Source organism: Rhinatrema bivittatum, chromosome 4 (assembly GCF_901001135.1).
Source record: "Rhinatrema bivittatum chromosome 4, aRhiBiv1.1, whole genome shotgun sequence".
Taxonomy (NCBI): Eukaryota; Metazoa; Chordata; class Amphibia; order Gymnophiona; family Rhinatrematidae; genus Rhinatrema; species Rhinatrema bivittatum.
In genome coordinates this window covers 113,183,985-113,202,120 of record NC_042618.1, presented here as the reverse complement: position 1 = coordinate 113,202,120, position 18,136 = coordinate 113,183,985, and the positions used below count along the sequence as shown (strand labels likewise).

At 43.7% G+C, this 18,136-nt stretch overlaps 1 protein-coding gene across 2 annotated transcripts in view; it reads left to right on the top strand.

Annotated features, from left to right (window-relative positions):
* STARD9 (StAR related lipid transfer domain containing 9) overlaps positions 1-18,136 on the top strand; it is a 432,822-nt gene that overhangs the window by 179,254 nt on the left and 235,432 nt on the right. For both annotated transcript variants that reach the window (XR_003856299.1, XM_029598695.1), the window contains exons 8-11: positions 10,777-10,846; positions 11,634-11,706; positions 12,514-12,581; positions 13,642-13,739. Coding sequence is in view for 1 of the 2 variants with exons in the window: in XM_029598695.1 (XP_029454555.1) it covers positions 10,777-10,846; positions 11,634-11,706; positions 12,514-12,581; positions 13,642-13,739 (309 nt within the window). In the remaining variant the exon portion in view is untranslated. The remainder of the gene's footprint in view (positions 1-10,776; positions 10,847-11,633; positions 11,707-12,513; positions 12,582-13,641; positions 13,740-18,136) is intronic.

Below are 18,136 nucleotides of genomic sequence, written 5' to 3'. Positions count from 1 at the left end.
TAGGAGTTCGGCCGCTGGGACTTAGGAGATTCACCCTGGAAGCCGGAGTTCCCCCAGGAGGAGCCCGTAGGAACCCGGCCGCTGGGACTTAGGAGGGCCCGCGGGGGCCGAGTCAGATGGAGTCCAAGGATGAGTGCCGGAGGGTTGTCGCTCGCCAGTCCAGAGTCAGGAACCAAGGGATCACCGTAAGCCAGTCCGAGGTCAGGAGCCAAAGAGTCAACATAAACCGGTCCGGGGTCAGAAGCCAGGGAATCAATGTAAGCCGGTCCGGGGTCAGAAGCCAAAGAGTCAACGTAAGCCGATCCGGGGTCAGAAGTCAAGCAGAAGCCAGACGACACAGGAACGCAGCAACTGGAGACAGGAATACCTGGGAACCTCGTTGCAAGGCAGGGAATGGCTGCAGCTGCAGGGCTTAAGTAGCCCTGCAGCGTCTGACGTCATCCAGGGCTGATTTGAGCCTTTCCCGCGCTGGGCCCTTTAAATGCAGGGCAGGGACGCGCGCGCGGGCCTAGGGGGGCGGAGCCAACCGCGGGGAACGCCGGCAGCGAGGGAGAGGCCGAGGTGCGGTGCCTGAGGGCCCTGCAGGCCCGGGAGAGCTGACCACGCGCTGGGGATGCTGCGGCCGGGGTCCCTGCAGCCCCGGGGCGCGGGAGACAGAAACGGGACCGCGGCGGGGTAAGTGCCGATCCCGGGGCCGTCCCGGGATCGCAACAGGAGGTTCTAGAACAGAAAGTCATGATAGGTTGAAAGGGGATAAATTCAGAAGTAACATAAGAAATACATTTTCACAGAGAGGGCAGGGAGTGCATGTTACAATTTCACAATGGAGGTGGTGGAGGCTTACACAGTAACAGTTCAAGAAAGCATGTGTTAAGTGCAGAAGATCTTTGAATGGGAAGGTGAAGTTTGAGAATGGGTAGGTTGTGTGATATTGCATCAGGTATGGACACAATAGATGGTCTTATCCTTATCTGCTGACATTTTCTCTATTTATATAAAGTATGTTAACAATCCTTTGATACCATAATAGGAAGTGGAGGTGATTTTTATAGAGCAGGTTGTTCTGATGAGGAAATGGTCAGACCAGGGGACAGGTGACATGAGGGAGTGTCAGGTAGGATTTGGGAGTTTGTAAAGATTAAATCTAGAGAATGGCCTGCTTTGTGTGTAGTTTTTGTTATAATTTGTTTGAGGCCCATCGCGTTGAGGGAAGTCAGGAAAAGTCACAGGTGGGTGAGAGTTGTGTTGCATCTATGTGGAGATTAAAGTCTCCTAGGATGATGGCAGGGGAGTCTATGGCTATATTTTTGGTTATGAATTTGATAAGGGGGGGGTGCATTTCTTTCTAGAAGACCTGGGGGGGAGTATACTAAGCAAATTTGAAGGGTTGTAGATTTGAATAACCCAATTTTGAATTGGGGGGGGGGTTTGATAGATTGGGGTAATAGTTTCAAGTTTTTTTTTGCAGCGAGTAGGAGACATCTGCCTCTTTTTTTTTTTTTTTTAGGTCTTGGTATGGAGAATAAGTCATGTGTGTTGTTGGGAGCTGGTTTAGTAGTACTGTGTCAGTTTCCTTGAGCCATGTCTCGGTTATGGCACATATATCAGGATTTTCGTCCAGCAGGATATCGTTGAGAATGGGTGCTTTTTTGACTATTGATTGAGAGTTGAAAAGAAGGAGAGTGAAGGTTGTGAGGCCGATGAGTTGAGTGAGTGGGGTAAGGGTAATAGGTACTAGTGATCTGGAGAGTGCGCAGGGGTGGGTGAGGTGGCATGCATTATGTTTGGGATGATAGTGTTTGAGTATGGGTATTGGATGAGTCTGCATGTTTTAAAGATGTGGGTGTCTATTGTATGTTAGTTGATAGGTGGTGTTTGATGTTATAGCAGGAAATTGTTGAGAGGCAGTATTGTTTAGGAGGATTGGGGGAGAGGGCGAGTCTGAGGGGCGAGGTGCCCTGAGGGGAGGAGGAAGAGTATAAGGTGTAGAGGTGGCAAGTCCCAGCTGATGGGAGAGAGGGAAGAGAGAGTAAAAATAGACAATAACTTGCTTTTAGTTGTGACTGATCTATGTAGGTTTAGATATTCTTTCTCCGTTGTCGATTATTTGATTTGTGGTCTGGATTGGAGCAGCAGGAAGGAGCAGCACAAAGGGGCATACTAAGAGGCAGGCCCCTTAGTCGCGCTCCTTCGGCACAAGACGCCAGAGACCTGTTTCCTACTTTTAAAGGTCCTCCAGGACCGGAAGTGATGTGCGCAGGTGGGGCGGTCCGATGGTCGCATGTTGGTCGGCTCGGGGCCGGGTGAGGGTGAGTTGCTATCCCTATGTTTGGAGCTAGTGGTCACCCCAGATTGCTTGAGCTGTGATCCCTTTTTTCATGAACCATAAAACTTTATACACCACTTCCCTCCAAGCTGCGATCCTCTCCTTCTGCCTGAACCCCAATAACTTAAGCATCCCCTCTCATCCTGCTTCATTCCACAGATACAATGATCCTTTGATGCCTCCTTCTTTCCCTTCCCACCACCTCCAAGGAAGATCCCTGGAGTAATTTACACCCCTCTATAATCTCACCTCACAACTCAGCAGCAGGAAAGAGACATGATCTCTCTACTACTAACACCACTGACCTGCCTTGAATGATGTTGCCTAGCATCTACTCCACAAGTTTTCACCAAATGCCTAGCTATTTTTGTGGTTTATTTATGCAAACTGGGCTTTATATGCTTTCCTTCCCAAACAATCAGCTGATCAAGAATATGTCTCAGTTAGGGGCAAACAAATCAATGCAAATCACTGAGTTTGGAATTACTAGAATTTATCATCAGTTACTACAAAGTACAATAATAAGTCAGAGTGTACATATAATTTCTGATCCTGATGATATATATAAATATATAAAGGAATAATTACTTTTGAATACAAATTTACAAAAATGCCATTTTATTACAAAAATTAATAAACATCCAAAATACAAAAATCACATATGTATATATCTCAACAATCACATATGCTACACATAATCTCAGAATATTTTACATATAAAATCATAAGAATGGAAATGATCATCGCCCACCATCACGTCATTCATATACAACATACAAACTCATACTTAAAAATCACTCCATGTTATTACTCTTAAATGAACAACATACACCTGTTAAATTTCTAGTTACATAAATGCAATATTATAATTTTTAATCCCTTTTTAATCACTTTAATCCTGAAAATGGGCCCTGCTGTTTTGCCACTTTGGCTTCTTCAGGTGATTCACCTTCACCTTTTGCTCTCTATTAAATATAAGTCATACTAATGTTGTATATGCAGTAACATGGATTGATTTTTACGTATGAGTTTGTGTGTTGTGTATGAATGAAGTGATGGTGGGTGATGATCATTTCTATTCCTGTGACTTTATATGTAAATTATTGTGAGGTATGTATAGCATACATGAACATAAGAACATAAGAAAATGCCATACTGGGTCAGACCAAGGGTCCATCAAGCCCAGCATCCTGTTTCCAACAGTGGCCAATCCAGGCCATAAGAACCTGGCAAGTACCCAAAAGCTAAGTCCATTCCATGTTACCATTGCTAATGGCAGTGGCTATTCTCTAAGTGAACCTAATAGCAGGTAATGGACTTCTCCTCCAAGAACTCATCCAATCCTTTTTTAAACACAGGTATACTAACTGCACTAACCACATCCTCTGGCAACAAATTCCAGAGTTTAATTGTGCGTTGAGTAAAAAAGAACTTTCTCCGATTAGTTTTAAATGTGCTGCATGCTAACTTCATGGAGTGCCCCCTAGTCTTTCTATTATCCGAAAGAGTAAATAACCGATTCACATCTACCCGTTCTAGACCTCTCATAATTTTAAACATCTCTATCATATTCCCCCTCAGCCGTCTCTTCTCCAAGCTGAAAAGTCTTAACCTCTTTAGTCTTTCCTCATAGGGGAGCTGTTCCATTCCCTTTATCATTTTGGTAGCCCTTCTCTGTACCTTCTCCATCGCAATTATATCTTTTTTGAGATGCGGCGACCAGAATTGTACACAGTATTCAAGGTGCGGTCTCACCATGGAGCGATACAGAGGCATTATGACATTTTCCGTTTTATTCACCATTCCCTTTCTAATAATTCCCAACATTCTGTTTGCTTTTTTGACTGCCGCAGCATACTGAACCGACGATTTCAATGTGTTATCCACTATGACGCCTAGATCTCTTTCTTGGGTTGTAGCACCTAATATGGAACCCAACATTGTGTAACTATAGCATGGGTTATTTTTCCTCATATGCATCACCTTGCACTTATCCACATTAAATTTCATCTGCCATTTGGATGCCCAATTTTCCAGTATCACAAGGTCTTCCTGCAATTTATCACAATCTGCTTGTGATTTAACTACTCTGAAAAATTTTGTATCATCTGCAAATTTGATTACGTCACTTGTATTTCTTTCCAGATCATTTATAAGAAATACGAGTGAGATAATCAAATTTGCAGATGATTGTTGAGATATATACATATGTGATATTTAATATTTTGGATGTTTATTCATTTTTGTAATAAAATGGCATTTTTGTAAATTTGTATTCTAAATAATTATTCCTTTATGTATTTATATATATCAATTACTACAATTCATCTTGAACCAGTCACCTAAGTCTTGAGTTTATTGGGACTTTGCTAGATGTGATTTAGGCCATAGTTTATCATCCAAAGAACCTATGCAGTGGAATAAAAAATTCAGAGTCAGGTTGGGAGGGGCAAGATGGCCACCGAAGCACAGGTCTGATTAAGAATGCCGGAGAAGAGGCTTTCTTGTTTCTTCTAATTTTTAGTATTTTCTTCTATCTAACGATGACTCGTACTAAAAGGAAGAGTAGGCTAAGAGGTGAGAATATTGACTCACCCGCGGCAGACCCTCGACAGCCTCAAATCTTCGGATTCTTTACAGCAGCTGAAACCTCTATGCCAGAGAACCAGGTCGCTGGGGGAACGGCTGAGGAGCGCAAGCCATCTCCCTTGACCTTAGATGTCACTCTCAGCCCCAGTGTGCCGCGAAAGCCTGCTCACCCTGGGAACAGTGTTTCATCTAGCCCAGCTTCGGTGGAAGCAGGAATGGCCATGGCAATGGCCCGGGATCAAAGCAGCTGTGCCAGCCAAGATGGAGTCCTGGGAGAGATCAACGAATTGCAGTTGTGGGGAGAACCTATCCCAGGAGGTCTGGAGAGAACTGCAATGACTTCCACACCAGTAGCACCAAAAGCTGCTGAATTTCCATCTGTACAAGCTTGAGTGGGGACACTGTTTTGGGGGAGGGAGAGGATCAGCTGAGAGCTCTTACGGTGTGTGCTATATCAACCAGGCCTGAAACAATTACTTTGGATGGAATCTGGACTGTGTTAAAATAGATTGAAAGCTCTATAAAAATGTTATCACAAGCTACATTAGATACCAAAAATCAAACAATGTTGAACAATAATCTAATATCATGCTTTAACAAGAAAGCAGAAGATGCGGATAAGAGGATTTCTTCATTGGAAATTAAACAACAAAAATTTATTGAATCGGAAAGAATTGCATGCAAAAGACTGGAGGTGATTGTGCGCCCTTAAAGAATTCTCAATCTTAGAATTCTAAACTTTCCGGTGATAAGATCAATTTCTCCTTTAGAACTGTTTAAGACATATATGAAACAGATATTGAAAATTCCTGAAGCTGCATTACCGGTTATTGTTAAAGCGTATTACCTGCAGCAGGCTAATCAGGTGGAAGAACAAAATCCCTCTTTGGACTTAACAAATATAGGGCCTCATTTTCCAACGCTAGCGCTATCAGCGCAAGCGTGCGCTAGCGATATGGGGCGGAGTCGGCCCCGGAAGAGGAGGAGTCGGGGCGTCACCGGGGCCAACTCTGCAAAGAAGGCGCGGACGGCGAAAAGGTAAGGAGCCTTTTCGCGTCCTATTTCACGCCCAATAGCGCCACCTTTCATGGTGGCGCTATTGGGTGTGAAACCAGCAGTGATCGCACTGCGGTGGTGCGATCGCTGCCGGCTAGTGCAGGACCGCCCCCCCCCCCCCCCGTTTCGACCTCCCTCGCCCCCCATTAGCGTGATTTTCTAGAGTATCGCAGGCCTGCGATACTTTAGAAAATGAGGCCCATAGTGGAGTCGTCCTTGCAATTAGGAGTAAAACTAAGAAAACCATTACTAGTCTCCTTTGTTTTTCTATGAGAACGTAATCATGTAATGAGATTGTTTTTCAGAAATAGACAAATTTTGTTTTATGGTTTCCTGACGTTATTAAAATTACGCAAATTCAGCGAAAATAATTCTTATTGATGCATCCAGATGAAATTAAGCTAGGAGCTAGGTTTATATTAAAATACCCCTGTAAAGCATGTATTATGCTGTGCGCTCCGTCCGCAGCCCCACCGAGCACAGCCCTGCTCACCTCGCTTGCGTTCCAACACGCCCTGGTTCAGCTTCTCCCGCAGCCGCAGCCAGTCGCTGCCATCCCCGGCGCTCCTTGTCAGCGTCTCCTGCTCCGTCCAGGCCCTCAACCTCCCAGGCTGCCCTGCAACTGTCTCGCAGGCCCTTGGTGTCCTCCCTTGCTGGGACCACGCCCCTAGGCGTGCGGATCCTGCGGCCCTTTAAAGGGTCTGTGGCGGAACTCACTCCGCGACGCACGGGGATGACGTCACCTGAATCAACTACTTAAGGCACGGCCCTTTCCCCAGTTCCTCGCCTTGGCAAACGGGTCGTCACCATTGTGTGAGCTAGTTGCCTTCCTCGTTCCTGCGTTCCTCTGCTTGTTCCAGTTTTCCTGTGTTTCTCTGCTTTGTCCTGTGTTCCTGGGCTTGTTCCAGTATTCCTGTGTTCCTGGGCTTGTTCCAGTATTCCTGTGTTCCTATGCTTGTTCCAGTGTTCCTGCGCCTGTTCCTGTGTTCCTGTCCTTGTTATAGTGTTCCTGCGTTTGCTCCTGTGTTCCCGTGGTTCTTCCTGTGTTCCAGTGCCTGTTCCTGAATCTTGTTCCACGTTCCGCAACCCAGGTTGTAACTTTCTTGGACTGATACCCAGTACTGACCTCGGCTTGACTCTCACTACTCTTGGACTGATACCTGGAATTGACCTTCGCTTGCCCCTGACCACGCTTGGAATGATACCTGGAACTGACCTTTGCTTTGGCTGCCCCTCCTTGGACGGATATCCTGGCTTTGACCCTTGCGCTCCATTCGGACACTCTCTTCGCTTCTCCTGTGGCCACCAGGTCCGCCTGCTTTGACGCTGCCTGTGGCCTTCCTCGAGCTAGACCACTAGGCGCTGCCTACTCTGCCTGGAGGACCTTCAGTTCCTACCTCGTACCCGAGGTCTCCAGTACTCTCTGTTCCAGTCTAGCTCGTCTGTTCACCGTCAGCCACACATCTCTACTCTTCATGGGCACACCTCTCCATCATCTCTCTGGGAGATCCCCAGAGGCCCACCTAAGCCCAGGCAGTCCGGGAATCCAAGGGCTCAACCCGTGGAGCCCCTGGACTGTTATTGGTGAAGTTCCAGCTATCCTCTGTATCCTTGTGTGCTCCGCCTCCTGGTGGCAGGCGCCCTCTGGGTCCCCCCAGAGGGCTGTACCAATCCTGCGCCAGGTCAAGGGTTTACCTCCAGCACAACATATTAGGTATTTGAATAATAACTATATATTTCTGGAACCTGAGCTATTAAGAGCATTCTTAGCTGCACAGTCCCCAGAAGAAACCACAACAGGACCGGCATAAAAATGAAAAGGGAATTGGTATCAGCACTGTTCGGTGAGTCTACCAAAAGTAAAAAGAAAACTACAAGAAAAATTAATCGCTCTATTTTCACCTCCCACTTTTTTTTCTTATTATTTACTTAGATGTATGGATAATACATATGTAATGGAATATGAAATGTAATAAGAAATGTATTTTATTAATTTCTTTAATGTTACTAATTTTCCTTTCTGTGTAAAAAGACATCAAATTTTCTGTGCAAGGTTTTTTCTTGGGTTAATTTCAAAAATTGAAAATAAAGAATTAAAAAAAAAAAATTCAGAATCCACAGAGAACAGTTTAGTCCATGTTCAAATTGCTAGGCCTGATAGCATCTGTGGTGACTGTGACTCTTTTGGCAATTCTTCAAATAAGGTCCACCCAGTGTACTTTGATGTCTCAGAGGAATCAAGCCATACAAAATTTAAAGGTTTGCATCTATATTATGGAAGAGCTCAAAGGTTCTGTCTTGGTGGCTATTCCACTCCATTTTGAGAAAGGGATTACTCTGAAAGTTTTTCTCTCATTAAATTGTTCTTGCCGTCATTACTATGTTACTATGGGGGTCATTTATCAAAATGCGATAAGGCATTTTCGCATGCGTTAAGGGCTTATCGCATGTGAAAAGCCCCATTAACACATGCGATAGGCCTTTAACGCATGAGATAGGCCCTTACCGCACGCGAAAACGTGTTTAACGCATGCGATCGCACCATATCGTATGGTGCGATGCAAATTTGAAAAATAGGAGGAGTTAGGGGTGGAGAGTGGGCTGGGTTAGCCTGTCTGCGAAGAGCTATCGCACAGCCGTAATGCCGATTTTAACTACACCTCTTTGAATTGCGTTAGGCTGTGTGATTGCTGCTGTGATCGTGCGGTAAGGTTTCATTGCCCTTTGCAATGTCTCCCGTAAGGCCTATTTCAGGTGAATTGATGGGTCATGAGAGAGAGTGAGAGAGCGAACCTGGCCATAATGTCATTCCCATAGGTAGGTATTTGTATCCCTATGGTTGGCCCACCTAGTAACTCGAGGTGGGGATTAGGTAAGAGTGTAGGGGGTTAGGGGCCACTTTGACATTGTACATAACACCTACAAACAGAACAGTGGTCTCATGAAGATTTGATGACCTTTGGAGTGAGGAAACTCACTCCAAGATGAGATTTGGGCAAGGTTCTCTCAACCTAGCTTGATGGACTCTCTACCTGGGTAACATCAAGCTAGGTTGAGAGAACCTTGCCCAAATCTCATCTTGGAGTGAGTTTCCTCACTCCGAAGGCCATCAAATCTTCACAAGAGAACACTGTTCTGTTCGTAGGTGCCATGTACAATGTCAAAGTGGCCCCTAACCCCCTACACTCTTACCTAAACCCCACCTCGAGTTACTAGGTGGCCTACCATAGGGATACAAATACCTACCTATGGGCAATGATATTATGGCCATTCTCTCTCGCTCTCTCTCGCTCTCTCTCTCATGTCTGGGACCATTAACAATGGTCCCCTAGTGGTTGAATGCAGGAAATACAACAGGTTGGCACTTATCGCAGAATCTGAAAAGGGTTTTGCAATTTGTGCTAACTTAGCTCTTTGCACAGGTAATTAGCGCAAATTGCGATAAATGCTATATTAGCATAAAACACGCCCCTTTTGCTATCGCATGCGGTACTTACCGCATTTTGATAAATCCAGGCCTATATTTGCTATGTTAAAGTGCTTTTAAATCAGAAAAATAATTTAGCAGCAAGAATATATGTTTATAACAGCATATCAAAGGCATTTGAAGTGATGCCATGGAGGGTTCCATAGTCACCTACAGTACCTGAAGTGCTAAAGATCAAAATTAAAAAAAAATTCTTTCAGGTTTGGAATTTAGTAAGTGATGAAATATAGAACTGCCATTTGCTGTATTTATAATTATGATGTATCTTGATTTTCATTGTTTTATGTATAATTGATGGTTATGTTATATGATGGCATTGTGATAATGGAATATATTATTGGTATTGATTGTAAACTGCTTTGGTTATTTTTGAAAGGTGTTATCAAATTATATTAAATGTAAACTCTTATAAATGAATTTTAAGACCTGTGCATGTGCGCACATGTGCACGTGTTTGCCTGCTCATGGTGATTTTATAGCATATGCACCTATATGTGTGTATACTTGTGCATGTTATAAAATTTGGCTATATACGTGTTCGTGTGCACAATTTTATATTGACACATGCAAATGCCGCCTTGAACATGTAAGTGGGGGGAGATTTTAGTAGATATGTGCACCAACACAATTGCCTGTTTTCTCAGTTCATTCCCAGTAAAGGAGAGGACTTCTTAAACCCCCTAGCTAACTTGCCTCCCTTTTACCCTATTAGTCCCGATCCTTAAAATCCTGCTGACTAGCCTAGTTTCTGTTATTTTATTACTTACACCCTGTCCATAGCAGAAGTAAAGTTACGTGGTGGTAACCCTGCACGTGCTTGTGCGCATAAACACTTATGCGCACGCTTCATGTAACAGACTCCGCCCACCCATTTTCAAAACTTTGTAATTTGTGTGCATACCAGGAAATATGTGCGTGCTCATGCAGTTTTTGAAATCTGTGCAGGACGTGCCAGGCCAAGTTACATGTGTATCTCTCAACTAAGGTGTTTGTAGCGCTTTTAAAATCCACTAGTTCATTTTTTTTGGTCTGGTAGTTTCCTCAGTCTCCGAGTTTCCAACTCATTTAAAACCAGCATCTTCTTCTTATTTTAAATGAGCCTTCGTTTGCAACTGCGTGTGCTTAAACCCTATTTTTAAAAAAATCATATAGCCCAGTCATTGCAGTAACAGTTTTTAGCCAGGGGTCACAGTTTGGGATGCTAACCCCCCCCTCCCCCCGAAAAAAAACCCCCAAACCAAAACAGTACATTCTATCCATTGGCCTAGGCCAAGACCCATTTTAAATTAATTAATTTCATTTTTGTAACCAATAATAGGTTTATCGCAACATATAGTTAACGACTACAAGCAAGTGGTAGAATTCCTGGAGGAGGGACTAGCTAACAGGTAATTATTTGATGCTTTCATGTGCAGAACATCTGGTTTCATAAGTATTCATTGATGAAAGTTTGTACTGTTAATGAAATACATCCATAATTTTAGTTATGATATTTTTTATATATTTTAAATGTTTATTTAGGGTCAAATTCAACATCTTAAGACCTTTAATTATATACCAAGCTTTGTTTTTTTTATTCTGATTGGCAGTTGTTTCCTAAAGTTAAGCTAAAGATATTCATGACAAAGTGTCCTTGAATGTATGTAAAAATTAATCTTTTATTGCTCAGCCATGTTGCAGCTATTACATCTGACTTGTGAAATATTAAGATGGAAATTTTCATACTACCTGCTGTGCTTGCAGGCCTGAGAATAATTGTGGGCCTACAAGCCAGTTTTCAAAGGTAAACTTCCCATGGAATTTCCCTTTGAAAATTGCATGGTAGGCAGGTGCTACAGGAATTCTTTTTCCCCCATGTACTTTGCAGGTGCAAAACGAACGGTGAAAAGAACATTTGGGGATTTCAGAATGAAACCCCTGTGCATACTTTACGGTGGCAGTCCTCACTCCACTGCCAGTACTGCTCTTTTTCCCTGCAGGGAAAAAAACACTGCAGCCTGTGTATGTATTTTTCCCTACATAGCGGGGAGGGTGCTATTTTAAAAGGTTTTTATCCTGTATTAAACAATTGTTTACTCCAGAAACCCTTTTGAAAATTTCCCCCTAAATTGTGAACTGTAAAATATTTGCATTTGTATTAACCAAATGGAATTTTTCATGCTCCCGTCTGTGTAGAATTACGGCAGCAACACACATACATGATGCAAGCAGTAGATCTCATGCAATCTTCACCATTCAGTACACACAGGTTAGAACTTTTATTTTTTTCTCGTTTTACTTTTGGAAAAAAAAAAAGAAACGAATGAGGAGGACAGTTTTCAAAGGAGTTTGCCCAGGTAACTGAGTAGTTACCCGGTTAACTTCTCCAAGCTTAAAATTGCCCTTTCTCAATTGCTGAAAATATGTATGCTTACCTTTTGCCACAGGAACAAGGGGACAGGTGAAGAAGAAGGCAAAGTCAGCGAGAATGTCACTTTGAGATCCCTGCATGCACTTTACTGTGCATACTTTACAACTGCTTTAAATTATCCATGCGCCCTGTTGACTCCAGATTTTTAAAGGGAGACTCCACAGGGAATTTCCCTTTGAAGATTATATCTGTGGGTCTGCAAGCTAAAGTGCCTCCAGACCTGCAAGCTACCTAGGAACTTTAAAAATTGCTCCCCCTCCCTTAGTTTTATATCATTATTGTTGTGGACTGAGTTATACGTTAATCTTCCTCTCCAATTTTTATTTGATTTCCTCATCCACAGTTAATTTTGTTTTTGGATGTTGCATTTCTGTGGTAGGCAATGTTATACAGTTGAAACTGATAATAGATTTCTAATATGTTCTCAGATGTTAACCCCGTTTTTATATTCTAAAAACGTATACTAGAATCCAAGAGACGAGAAGCAATTAATAAACATGTTTGATCTACACTAAAAAGTTCAAACAAATTGCCACACAGTCATTTTTTCCATCTGTTCACAGAAGGTGTCATGGCAATGTTCAAGTTTTTAAGAAGTGTGCGCTTTGATGGGACAGTTTTTTCAAATGCCTTTTTATTTTCTAGGCTATATTGGAGAACACTTTTCCATCTGAAATTGCTAGCAAAATCAATTTGGTGGACCTCGCAGGAAGGTAATGTTATCTGTTGATTTTTTAAAATAATGTGTGTTAATAATACTGCTTTTCATTGATTTATGAGCTGTAATGTAATACCTTTTATTATACTTCACATGAAACCTTTGTTATGAAAGAAACAAATAAATTTAAATTAATGAATATTAGTTTCAAATGTAATTCCTGTAGTTTCATAGACATTTGCAGTGAATTGTATAATGAGGCAGAAATGCATTTAGGTTAGTTGTGTAGTTCATGTCAAATGCATTTGAAATTTTAAATGGAGTTTGTTTCATCTGAGGGAGAAGTAATGAGGACTGAATTGTACCTATGCTTATAATACCAAGCCATACATTTAAACATTTGAATTGACTGAAAATTAAAATATTCATAATGGATCAAGGGATATGTGTTCTGCCCTGACTTTAGATTCACAAAATGACTAACTGCTTGAATCCCAAGGACCCAAGATATTTTCTGCTAAGTATGCCAGTTCCTGACATACCCAGATCACCACAAATCTTAATTCTTCAATTTGCAATTGCTGGCAGGTTAACTGTGGCATCGTGCTTGAAATAGAAAGCACTCCTTATGAGTTGGTTAGAAAGAGACTATATAATATCTTTTATGAGTCAGCTCACTGCACTACAACTGGACAGTATGGGGAAATTTTATATTTGGCAATCATATCTGTCATGGTTTAATGTAGATCGTTTTAACTATTTGATTACTGGTAAAACCCAATAAAAGCTTGCTATAGAGTATGCCATTCATGCCACTCTCTAGTGGGGGGGAGAGAGGAAGGGGGATCTATCTACAAAAAATATTTTGTTGTATTGATGCTTTGCTGTTCTGCATGGTTCTCTGATGTTCAGTTCAGTAAAATTTAAATAATTTAAATAACAAAAAAAAAAAGACTGGACCAAAATTAAGGGGCAGTGATGGGTTATTGTCTGCTGCTAAGAACAAGCTTGCCTACTTTCATTTGGCAAAGACTTCAGTAAATCATGAAAATAGACTTCATTGTGACCACTAAGATATTTTTTTAATGTCAGCTTTGTTCTGGTTTCTATTTTAGTGAAAGAGCTTCTCCCAGCTACTGTAAAGACCGCCTTACAGAAGGTTCCAACATTAACAAGTCTTTAGTTACTCTTGGAATTGTCATCTCCACTTTAGGTATGATCTCATTAATGTCATTATCTTTAAGTATGAACCTTTGAAAGTCATACTGCACTTCCCCTTTACAATATTCTTCACTGTTTTTTGTTGTTGTATACTCACAATTGAAGGTGAGGAGATGAACTGAAGAAGCAGAGGAAATAGAAACTCCTAAAAATACTCCTCTCAAAATATGCTATGGATATAATGGAAGGCAAATACAGTAATTGGGACAAGTTTAAAAAATGTTATTGAGGGAATCTTCTTATATCATGAATTTTCCCTTTCTTCCGATGATTTCATTCAGGATAAGGATACTGTTCTTTTTAAATAAAAACACCTTGTTTCAAACCATGACTTCACTAGACTTTGAGAATATGACATGGTAATTGAATTTCTCCCAGGACAAGCAGGATGATAGTCCTCTGTTACGACTGTCGCTGCCCGACGTCTCCACTCCGCCCTCCTTACCTCTTTGGCGACTCCTCTCGCAGTTGATGGACATCTGGCTGCCACGGCGTCTGCCTCCTCTCTGGCAACCCCGGTCCGGCTTGGGCGCTGCATCCCACCATGTTGTTCAGCTGCTATAGGGCGCGCGTGCCGCGTGGCCCTGCTTCTTATTCCTTCTTTGGCGCAAACCTCAGGGGCGTCCCCTGTGATGACGTCACGCATCCCAGATACAAAAGCCTACTCTGTTTGCTAGCTAATTGAGTTAGCAACGGGGACTCCTTACGCAAGGGACTCCTTAAGGATGGGATTTGCTCGCCGTACCTAGCTACTCTGCCTCTCCTTATTGGACTTTATCGGGGTACCCGCTCCTCGGGGGCCTCTCTATTTTCTTTCAGGTCTCTGTCTGGAACCGGTACTTGCTCCTCGAGGGCCCATGTTCCCGGACTCGCTGCCTGAGCTCACTTCTGCTTGGAAGAACCCGCTGCCTAAACCATCAGTGAGTTACCATCTCGATTCTCTGAGAGCTGTTCCCTGGAACCAGGTGCTCGCTCCTCGAGGGCCTGTCTCTATTCCAGCTTCTGTGTTACCTTCCGGGACAAACCGTTGTGTGAGTAATCAACCAACGAGGCTCCATACCAGAACGCTGTGTATGCTCCACTGTACTCACTATCTCAGTTTTTCTCCACTACAGCACAGCCATTGAGGGATCGCTGATCCAGTGTCCTGAGGGACTACAAGCCCAGCCGGGCTTCATCTCTACTCACTACTGCCACCTCTGGTGGCTTCACAACTCTGTTTAATAAAAGATAATTCTGTGTTGTGTGTCCTAAAGCTGAGCCTGACCTGTGGCCCTCACGGGACTTCCCCCTGTGGGCGTGGTCATCTGCCACAGTGTCCAAGGGTCCACCCAAAACCTTACAGGCAATAACAGATTGCTAACTCCATGGATCCGGTACAGCTCAATGCCCTGCAGGCCATTCTGGGCCTGGCCCTGCGCATTTCTGAACAGCAAGACGCATTGGAGAAACTCACTTCAGCGTTTCATCAGCTACACGCACAGAAGACCCAAGGCGCTACTTCCAGTAATGAAGGTCAGTTACCTGAAGTAACTTTAAAGACTGCTGTACCGCTGGCTGCTCCAGTTCGTTTCTCGGGAGAGATTCAGAAGACCAGGGGCTTTTTAAACCACTGCTGCATGCATTTTGCATTACAGCCTTCTCACTTCCCCACAGCTTTTTCCAAGACTACTTACATTCTATCTTATCTTGATGGAAGGGCCTTGTCTTGGGCCTCTACTCTGTGGGAAAGCAAGGATCCTATTTTGCAGGATATAGATGGATTTTTGGACTTATTCAAATCCATTTTCGATGATCCTGCCCGAGTGACCGTTGCCAGTTTTGCTCTGGTGGACCTGAAGCAAGGCAACCGACCACTGGCTGATTTTGCGATAGAGTTTAAGACTCTTGCTACAGAACTCTACTGGGACCCCAAATGCCTGAAAACTCTCTTCTTCAGAGGCCTGGATACTCGCTTGAAAGACAAGCTGGCCACTCGTGAAATACCTGACTCGCTGGATGAACTAGTGGCTTTGGCTACTAGGATCGATCACCGGCTTCGTAATAAGGTGAAAGAACTCTGGCCTAATAGAGGACCAGGTTAGAAGGAAGCTAGTGCTAAACCTGCACCTCAGATGGTTCCAGTAATTCCTGCTGCCAATAGAGATGAACCGATGCAACTTGGTCGCAGTCATTTGACTTCCAAAGAGAGAAGACTTCAGAAGAGGCATGGTCTGTGTATGTACTGTGGACAGGCTGGTCACGATGTCCCAACATGCCCAATTCGTCCGGGAAATGGACAGGCCTAAGTCCTGCAGGAGGACTGTTCTTAGGCCTTTCTATACCCTCTCCGCTCTCTCTCCCAGTCTCCTTGATCTGCGGACCGTCTGAGTTTCAAACTCTTGCCCTGGTGGATTCAGGGGCAGGAGGCAACTTTATTCTTCGACACCTAGTGGAACATTTGAGGTTCCCCCTTGTCACTTTGAAGGTTCCACTTCTATCTTCCATCCATGGGGAGCCCTTACCGGGTGATGTGACTTGCCAAACTGTACCAGTAACTCTTCGCACCGGAGCTCTCCACATCGAGTCAATTCCCTTCTTTGTGTTAGAAAAGGCCATGCACCCTATCGTCCTTGGAACTCTCCTGCTGGGGCCCAGGTTGTCATGGAAAGTGCCTTAAGGAGATTGCTCCTGTCATCTGCATGCCATCAACTCCATTGATGCCGGGACTGCCGCCCCAATACGCATCCTTTAGTGATGTGTTTTCCAAAGAAGCTGCTGACATTCTTCCTCCGAATAGGTCCTATGACTGTGCCATAAGACTGAAACCCAATACTGAACCTCCTAAAGGACGTGTCTATCCACTCTCAGCGATTGAGAACAAGGCGATGTCTGTTTACATCAAGGAGAATTTACAGAAGGGGTTTATTAGACCATCTAAGTCTCCAGCCGGCGCAGGCTTCTTCTTTGTGGGGAAGAAGGACAGTACCTTACATCCTTGTATCGATTACCGAGGTCTGAATGAGATCACGATTAAAGAACCCTACCCCCTGCCTTTAATCTCAGAGCTGTTTGACTGGCTTCAGGGGGCTACAATATTCTCAAAACTTGATCTGAAGGGGGCCTACAACTTAGTCCGCATTCGTAGTGGCGACGAATGGAAAACAGCCTTCAATACTCGAGACAGCCATTTTGAGTACTTAGTAATGCCCTTCGGCCTGTGCAACGCACCCGCTATATTTCAGAAACTGATGAGCGACATCTTGCGGGATCTGTTGTACAAGAGTGTCGTGGTATATCTGGATGATATCCTGATATTTTCTCAGGATTTGCCCACTCATCTAGAGGATGACAAGCAAGTGCTACGCAGACTCCGTGAACACCGGCTCTACGCCAAACTATCCAAGTACGAATTTCATAAAGCCTCCATGCCTGTTCTTGGCTATATCGTGTCTAAAGATGGCTTCCAGATGGACCCTCAAAAGCTAGAGAGTATCAAAAATTGGTCCCAACCTACCAGCCTGAAGGCCCTGAGATGATTTTTGGGGTTTACCAACTATAATAGAAGCTTTATAAAGAACTACTCTTCTTTAACAGTATCCTTGACCGCTATCACCCGCAAGGGTGCCAGTGCTTCAAAATGGTCTGCGGAGGCTATTTCCGCTTTTGAGAAATTAAAGACTGCCTTTTCCATGCTTGCGGCATCCTGACCCCAACAAGCCTTTTATTGTAGAAGTTGACGCTTCGGATGTTGGCGTGGGGGTTGTATTGAGCCAAACTGGAGACTCTAAATCCTTACGTCCCTGCTCTTTCTTCTCACGACGTTTCTCCCCGGCAGAGAAGAACTATGGGATAGGAGATAAAGAGCTCTTGGCTATTAAGCTAGAATTCGAGGAATGATGGCCTTGGCTCGAACGCGCTCAACATCAAATAACCGTATTCACGGACCATAAAAATCTAGAGTATCTCCACCATGCGCAATGTCTTAACCACAGACAAGCTAGATGGTCCTTATTCTTCAATCGTTTTGACTTTGTGCTTAAATATCGCCCTGGAGACAGAAATACCAGAGCTGATGCCTTGTCATGCTCCTTTCTCTCAGAGGATGTGCCTGAAGAACCTCAGCACATAATTGACCCGAAGAGCGTCATCTTGGCGTCTACACATTCTGTGCTCGCTGGTAAGACCATCGTGCCTAAACACCTCAGGAAGAAAGTGCTCTTTTGGGCGCACGATTCCAAGCTGACTGGCCATCCTGGTCAACGCCACACCCTGCTCAAGATCCAGAAGTTCTATTGGTGGCCTACTATCAAGAAAGATATCCTATCCTACTTGGCATTTTGTACCAATTGTGCCAAACACAAACCTGCTTCTGGCCAACCGTGGGGATTGCTGCAACCACTGCCAGTT